The 8,650-nt window shown below is 37.5% G+C and overlaps 1 protein-coding gene across 2 annotated transcripts in view; it reads left to right on the forward strand.

The window, feature by feature from the left end:
- HECTD2 (HECT domain E3 ubiquitin protein ligase 2) overlaps positions 1-4,828 on the forward strand; it is a 42,129-nt gene extending 37,301 nt beyond the window's left edge. Inside the window, exon 20 of one of the 2 annotated variants that reach the window (XR_012587545.1) lies at positions 2,199-2,732. Coding sequence is in view for 1 of the 2 variants with exons in the window: in XM_074591344.1 (XP_074447445.1) it covers positions 2,199-2,319 (121 nt within the window). In the remaining variant the exon portion in view is untranslated. Of the gene's footprint in view, positions 1-2,198 lie in introns of both variants that reach the window. The other variant, XM_074591344.1, reaches the window with a different exon arrangement.
- Positions 4,829-8,650: the final 3,822 nt, after the last annotated feature.

Consider the following 8,650-nt stretch of genomic DNA (forward strand, 5'->3'; position numbering starts at 1 on the left):
CAGGCTTGGGGAAGTGTGGCTGGAGAGCTGCCTGGCAGAAGAGGACCTGGGGGTTCTAATTGACAAGCGGCTGAACATGAGCCAGCAGTGTGCCCAGGTGGCCAAGGAAGCCAGTGGCATCCTGGCTTGTATTAGAAATAGTGTGAGCAGCAGAAGTAGGGAGGTGATCGTCCCCCTGTACTCAGCACTGGTGTGGCTACACCTTGAGTATTGTGTCCAGTTCTGGGCACCTCAATAAGAGAGAGATATCGAGGTGCTGGAGCGAGTGCAGAGGAGGGCAACGAAGCTGGTGAAGGGCCTGCAGAATAAATCTTATGAGGCGCGATTGAAGGAGCTGGGACTGTTTAGTTTGAGGAAGAGGAGGCTGAGGGGAGACCTCATCACTCTCTACAACTACTTGAAAGGACATTGTAGAGAGGTTGGTGCTGGTCTCTTCTCACAGGTAACTAGTGATAGAACAAGAGGGAATGGGTTCAAGCTGCAGCAGGGTAGGTTTAGGCTGGACATTAGGAAAAAATTCTTCACAGAAAGAGTGGTCAGACACTGGAATAGGCTGCCCAGGGAGGTGGTGGAGTCACCATCCCTGAATGTGTTTAAGACTCGTTTAGATGTGGTGTTAAGGGATATGGTGTAAGGGAGAACTTTGTAGAGTGGGGTTGATGGTTGGACTTGATGATCCCAAGGGTCTTTTCCAACCTAAATGATTCTATGATTCTAATGCTTTATCAGTGAGCTGATAACTGGTTCCAGTAACATGTTAAAGAAACATGAGGATCCGATGAAAAATCAGTTAACATTGCATCTGTGTTTAAGTTCACGTTCCTGTAAATTGTTCTTTTTCTTAAAAATGGGAATATGTGTTTTGAAATAGTGTGCATTTTAAAATTATGTAGGTCTGTGTTTTGCAAGATAATTGTTGCAGACTGCCTGCCTGCGCAGGGATGAACGTAGACATGCTGGCATTGCATTGCTTACTCAGTAGGATCGAAGAATATAATAGCAATAAGAATTGCCAAATTAATATCCAGTTTACCAGCTTTCCAAATTCTGAAGCACATGACTCCAGTCTGATTGACAGATCTTTGCTTGTTTAAAGGGTGGGGAGGGGGAGGTAGCTTGGGTTTTGAGATCTGGGGGGATTCCAATCCCTTTCAAGAACGTTTACTAATGACCAAAGGCCAAGCTCCTGCTGTTCAAAAGACTAAGGGCTTCAATGAAAATAGAACTAGAGAGCTTTTGAGTCACATACTAAAATTTAATTTTTAAGTGTCCAAGTTTTAGAATTTTTTCAGCATGTTGGGTTAATTCCAAATGTCAGGTTGAACTTCAGCTCATTGTCTTTCTCCTCTTTCTGCCGCCGCTGCCCCCCCCCCCACCCTGCCAAGTAATCAGCTGTAGGACAAGTCTATATCCTCACTGCTGTCCTGCATGTTGCTTCAGGATATAAAGAGCAAGAAGATCCCGTAGCTTTTCTTATTGCCCATGTCTCTGAGGCAGAATGTTAGTGGCATCTCATACGGATGGCAAAACAAACGTTTCTGCTACTGAAGAACAGTTCTCATCAAACTAATCTGTTCTAGAGAGGAGCAGAGTTTCCAGTGTTTCAGTTGGGTAATCCTAAGAGAAACTCAACTCTCAGAAGAAACTTGCAACTGAAAATGTTGGTGTGGCTAAGACCAAACTTTGTGAACTGCTGGTTTTCCTTCAGTCAGCTCCTCAGTGCTTTGCACAGAAACATGTGTCTGTAAAGATGTATTTTACCAGGCTGAACTTTGAGTTCTGTATCCTTACAGTTATTGTGCTTCATCTAGATGTCTCAATACTACTCCAGGACACATCTTCCTTCATGTTGTGGATTATGATTATACCCAGATTCTGTATTTAGAGCAAAACTGATTTTGAAGCCACATGGTACCTGGTGTTAGCAAAAGCTAAAAGGAAATGTTTCCAACTTAACAAAAAAAACAAAGGGCAGGTGGCAGTTGCAGGCAAACAAATGCACCTGAGGTGCCTATGACCACCAGTGGTGTTATGTGTTCAATGGAACTTGAACCAACAACATTAGGATAAATGTTCCCTTTACAGGGTTTCTTGTTTGAGTAATGTTTAACTGAAAATGTGTAGGCAGTTGGCAGTGTCCTGCTTCTATGGCATTATTGTTAAATGTGTTTTGTTGGGGTTTTTTTAAATTATTTTAGGTTACCTGTGGCCCACACCTGCTTCAACCAGCTTTGTCTCCCTCCTTACAAGAACAAGAAGGAACTGAAGCAGAAGCTGATCATTGGAATTTCAAATGCAGAGGGTTTTGGTCTAGAATAAAATGAAATACTTCAAGAACAGCATTTTTATGTAGCATTCACTCTCTTCTAATTGTGCCTTTTAAGCTTTTTGTTGTCACGTCTCTTGATAATGTGCCAGTCTTACCCAACTTAGATATTAATTTTTTTTAATTAAATATAAAGTGTCTGTCTTTTCCTGATTGGCAATACGTTTACTGCTTGCTTTGTCACAGAAAGTAGCTTTCTTCATACAAAAAGTTAGTCTATTTGATAAATGAAACCTGACTAAGACAATTTCTAAGTTATAGTTTGTTTCTCTTTTTTCTTAATAGCACTTTATCATTAATCATCATTCCTTTACATCGCAGGTATCCCACTGGGAGATAATATATAGAATATTTCTTTATTAGCCACTTCCAGTGGTAGAATGTTTTCAATTAACATGAATAATAGAAAAAAATATAACATAGAGCATGTAGCCATATTTTCACAAAGGCAAATAGGAATTTTAGTCTTTATAAAATGTATGCAGTTTTAATATTCTGGTTTTCCTTTTCAATGAAACAGGCTGTCCAGGAAGCATGTAAATAACTGCCTGTGAACAAATAGGGTTTTGATAGTGCCATTTACTGCTAAAAATTTATTTTTTATGAATAAGAGGTTTTAGATGTTCTATATTCAGCTTTTACAGATCAACGGGCTTGACTGTACAAGAGTGTTAAAAGGTACTTTTTTCAGCTTGAGGGGATTCGAGTTCAAACTACAGGTCTTAAGCAACTTGTGTGTTCATTCTTTGATGGCTAACTGACCAGATGTACTGTAGCGTTATAGTAAACAAAACTAGGTATTTAAAATAAATTCCACATACGGTGAAATATTTCAGGAAAAGAATGAAATCCACAACACATGGAAAACTCACATAGTATATCACACTCTCATTTTTTCAGCCACTTTGTTGAAAATTCTTAAGTAAGCTGTGACAAAAGTGAATACAGTAACATTTCGTAAGAATGCTGAAGCTTTCATTAACTTGAAAGCCAGCATTTAAAGACAATGTTTTGTGGTTTTCACTGCACAAACTACATGAAAAGAATTCTTGGTGTGCCTGCTCCCAGTTAGTAAATTAGGAGCTGGGAAGGAAACCGGTTCTAAAATGCAGATGTAATTGTAAGTCTGGGTTTTATTCATTAAATGGAAAGAATTTATCAGCATGCAGTATAGTATTTTTTAAAAATATGAATAGAGCTACTGTGTGTTCTATAGATTTTTCTTTCAGCTGAATGAGACCCAGATCATTCAAGGCACTTCAACATCTAATTTGTCAGTTTTCCCATGGAGTTCTGCTGGGGCGTGGGTGCCACCGTGGGTGCCCATGGGTGCCGAAACACACACACCTTGTAGTGTGTGTACTGAATTACTTAGTTGCAATAAGAGTAAAATATTGTATTATTTTTGTTTTCCTTCTCTGTATTATTTACACATAACAAACAGATTTACACACGATAAACAAATTAATCTGCCTAATCTGTAGTTTCAAAGCTGTTGTGGATTTTCTTCAGTAGCTAATTGCAAATTTTATTTTATTCTATTTTCTACAGAAGGTACTGGTGACTTTACTGTTTTGTGAACCAGAGATAAGTAGTAGGGTATTTTAAAATATTTGGCGCTGTATTCATTGCACTCTCCTCGAAACCAATAGTAAAATGTGTATTGACTTCAGCCTGGCACAAAACTAGGTTAGCGTGGAGAGTATTAAAAGCAGCATTTCAGACTTATGCATCCTACGTTGTTTCTCTCAAACAGAGATTTTAAAATAAATTTTAATTTACAGGATTTCAGATGTTAAGAAATAAATGAAACTTTCACCATTGCACTGAATGAACTAGATAGCTTCAAGCAATGTTAAATTTCTAACAGCTGAATGTGGATGTGGGTAAGAAATCTGGAAACAAACAGCTGCTCCTTTTCCCCTCTCTGTAGAATTGGATTAATAGAAGGTTGGCGTATTAATAAATAGCTATACAGTTTATCTGAAAACACGGCAAAATAGCCAAAATATTTTTTTATGGCTTAAGCCCACTTTTAATAACTATTTATCTATTATTGTTAAAAGCTTTATCTTCTTATTTTCACTGAATTGCACTTTGCCTTTGGTTTAGTTTTATTTATTGAAGCTTTTTTGATTTACTGTATAATATGACCTCAGAATTCTAAAAAGGCTATTGTATTTGCATCAGTTTTTAAATAAAATTGTCATTCAATGACATTTTATATATTTCCTGATGTTGATAAATTAAATAGTAAATTTTGTATTTGTTAAATGAAAGCATTGCACTGTATTTATGAAATAAGCCTCTGGTAATTTTAAAACTTCTCCTCAATGATGTTTTATTGTTCTTTTGTCTTGCCCTGTAATCCAGCAAATCTTTTTTTTTTATCTCCATCATTGTTTTGTACCGTACAAAAGAAATCTGGTTTGTATAAACTTGTTCATTACTAAGTATATATTTTTATGTATTAAAATTGTGCAGTCATTAAATCAAATATTTAAATTTCTGGCCTCACTTGTTTAACTTATTGATCATAATGGGTTTGAAAATACGATGAACGTATCTGCTTTTGTCTTATTTTTTCTTTTGAAAAGTTTTCTTTACAGTAACAGTTTTGCTACAACATTGAATGGCTCACTGAAAAAGAAACTGAGCTTCAAGTACCAGGCATACACCCAGAAGGATGTTCCATATTTATAGTCAAAATTACAGGTGTTCCAGTGCGTACCATGGTGTAACACTGCTGTAACATAGCATGGATCCTCAACTTAATTTTCATTATTTTTCTTATTTCCTCAGTTGCAAGATTACTTTGAGGTACAATGAGAGACAGAGCCAAGTTGTTGTATGTTTTATCTTTTTCGGACTAATTTTAACATTAAAATCGGGAGGGGCAGGGAACAAGATCATGCTTTCTCATGGACATGTGTCCTGATCACAGGGCTGATATCTGACCAGATTCAAATTCGCTTCTTGTCTCCTTTGTACCAAATGAGTTACCTACAGATGGCAGCAAAGATGAGGATTGAAACCGCTTAATTAGATGTCAGACTTTGCTCTTAACTAACAGTAGATATTTTCAGTACAAATAATGGAGAAAAAAGTTATATCTTATAAAGGCGTATCACAAATAATTGCAGATTGGCAAAATTGGCAAATACACATTGGCTTCTTGCAAACAGATATGGAGGAGGGAGAAGCAGTTGCTTCTGTCTGGTGTTGGGTTTTGACAATGTCTTCTCTTTCCATGAAGAGTTCCCTAATGTGTATTGGGATCAATGAGAGACTCTGCGAAACCTCAACAAGAAGAGACTGATTGTTACTGATCTCTGAACAGCCAATAGCCTCAAGACTCATAATTAGAAAGAGGTTAGAAAACTTAGTTTGCCTTGTCCAGTTCCAACTAGGGATCAGATGGCTGGTGCTGGGGCGTGGTATTGAAACACAGTATTTCCTTTGGATTTTTATGGCCCAAAGTGGGGAGGTTCCTTCTCTGTGGTTGTAGTTGGTGGTGGTACTGGTTGATTTGCTCCAAAAGCAAATCTATCTTGTTATTTTTTCATAGCTGTGGTATTCAATACTCTTTCAGAATCCTTCCCTGAAAAAAAACCTGAAATATCTTAAAGGTCCCTCAAAGCCTCTGTCTTCACATCCTGATTGGCAGACTGCAAGACCATGTGTTTTTCCTTCTAGAGCACCTGGTTCTTATTCAAGAAAATCGCTTTTTTGTTTGGGTCAAGTAATTTTCTATTCTGTTTGGACTTTTTTTTTCTTCAGGATCTATGCCGTTGGCTGTTGTATGTGTTGTTGAAGTTTCTTGCACTTCCAAAGATTCCTAGGGTCTAGGAAAACAGTAACGGGACAGCTTGGACTGCCACAGCTGTTTCATTTGTGTTAGAAATGTTCTAATTCATAGTCAAGTGGGCTTTGTTGTTAAATTAATAAGCAAAAATGGGCCCCCAGAGATCTGCACCTTTCAAATTGTTAATTAAATTCTTATTAAAGTCTTTAAACCTCTATGTCTTTATGTAAAATATAACAGCAGAACAGGTATGGCAAGAGTTATTATAGTTTGATACAGTTAGTGTGTTGCTATCCGTAGAATAGATATTGGATTCAAAAATAATTTGTTCCACAAACTACATTCAGAAAAGAACTCTGAGGTCAAGGAAGATGGGAGAGATCTCTTTGGGGGCCTGGTAGAGTAGTTGCTCGTTAAACTCTGGAAGGGTCAGAGAAGTTCATGTAAGTTGGGCAGCACCTAACATAAGTTCAGTTCTGGGCTCTTCTGCAGTACCAATGTTAAATAATACCTGTATGCGTCAGAAGAGGATATATCTATTTTTTAATGGTTTTGTTGTGTGTTCCAGGAGTTTTATGTTCTGACACAGCAAGGCTTCATTTACCATTTTTCTTTTGGGCGTCAATATTTATGATTTGATACTTCTAGTGAGCGATTAATAGACTTTTACTTTCTGATGCAATATTTTCTTCCCATGAGAGTTGTCCTACACTCTGTAGATGTATGATGGTCACATTTAATTTATGGGCTTCTTGTTTATATGGTGCTTTAACTATATAGCATGTTTTCATATTAAGCAGGAGAAATGCACCAGTGCTCACAAGAGTCCTTAGTATCTTTACGCTAGCATCTCTGGCTGCTACCGCATTATGGATAATAACAATCCAGCCTCTGCTGGTCTCTGTAGGAATTATCAGAACAGAACTGCTTGTAACTGTGTAGAATATTCAAACCATCCTGTCAATGAGTGAGTTTATTCTATATGTATTTTTGCTGTAGCGGAGAGCTAGAATATTCATTTATTTTGCTAGTCGTTTCATGTCAGATACTGTGGAGGGCAGGAGGTGTGCTTTGTCCCCTGGAAAATTAATCCAGCTGGATATAAAGTAGCCAAAACACAGTCCTTTTGAAGACCGTGTGGTTTAAACTCAAATGTGGGTCTTGGTTTTGGTTGTCTTCTAGTGATTTTATGTAACCTCACACACCTTATTTTCAAGGACTGTGGTGGCAGCATGTATACTGCTTGGGCATTGCAGTAGTCGGCCTTCATGAGTGGGAAGGAAAGGGTAGATGAACCAGTAACGTGTGCCACGGTGAGCGGAGGCGGCACCCAACTTTGTCGGCTCATTTACAGAGGGATCTTTTCCCAAATCTCTCTGGATTCCAAGATGGAGGAGTATCCTGCTCAGATTTTAAAATTCCTTGACAAGACGTGTTCCGTGATTAAAAAAATGCATCGTATTCATTGTTAAACACTTCATTAATAGAAAAATTAATCAATCGTGGCAGATAAATGTGACCTATGTAAAATAGAGATGAGCACAGGAAAAATTTGGTTAGCGGAAGAGAAAAATCTACTTTCTTATACAGTAGTTCTATAGAATTGCTTTTTAGTTGCAAAAGCCTGATTTTACTCCCTTAACTGATGAGGTTTAATTTTTCTAATGACTAATCTCTTGGAGAGTTTAAGAATGCAAGTTATTTTCCTTTAATTCAATCCCCATGTTAGAGCTAAAATTTGAGTAAACTAATATTTTCCCATGTGCACAGCTGTACAGTGCTTACTGCATTGTCTAATTGTAGTGAAATCAATAAAATATTCTGCATCCCTTTTCTTTTGGAATTCTGTGGCAATTTTTACAGTGAAAGAAAAGCTTTCCCAAGCAGTGAAAGCACTTGGTATTCATTCAGGCTGAAGCTTTTAAAGTAATAACATACGGTTGTTCCTGCGGCATATAAACAACCTCATTGCGTTTTGGTTTGTTGGTTTTGTTTTAGGATTCAGAAATTTATTCAATATGATATTTCTGCATATTGATTGAAATGCATTAAGCTACTATCTCAAATGGCACATTCTGGAAAGTGAAAACTCTCTTTCCAGCAGCCTGTGCTTATGGAAGTTACTGTAAATCTGTGGAAGGGATTCTAAGTTAATAATTTCTTACTTTTCTCTGTTAGTTGCCAGGTAGGGGCTGAAATCTCCTGGGGTATTACAACCAAACCGTGGGTGAGTTACCCAGGGGGTTTGCTTTCATCCTATTGATCATCTCCTACCCCGTGCTTGCCCAGTTTCTACTTACTGGTGACAGGTTTCGCATGCTTGCAGCTTTTTTTAATGTATTTCTTATGCTGCAATATTCAATAGCCATGAATTCTTCCTTCCAAAAAGTGAACTCAATTTCTTCGGTAGCCTATGATGTTGGCCAAGAGTTCACAGGTACGAGAACTAAAATCTCAATGAAATTAGTTTAAAAGACCCAGGTTTATTTTCCTATACTTGATTTTAAGAGGTTTATTTT

Source organism: Larus michahellis, chromosome 6 (genome assembly GCF_964199755.1).
Source record: "Larus michahellis chromosome 6, bLarMic1.1, whole genome shotgun sequence".
In the NCBI taxonomy this organism is placed as follows: domain Eukaryota; kingdom Metazoa; phylum Chordata; class Aves; order Charadriiformes; family Laridae; genus Larus; species Larus michahellis.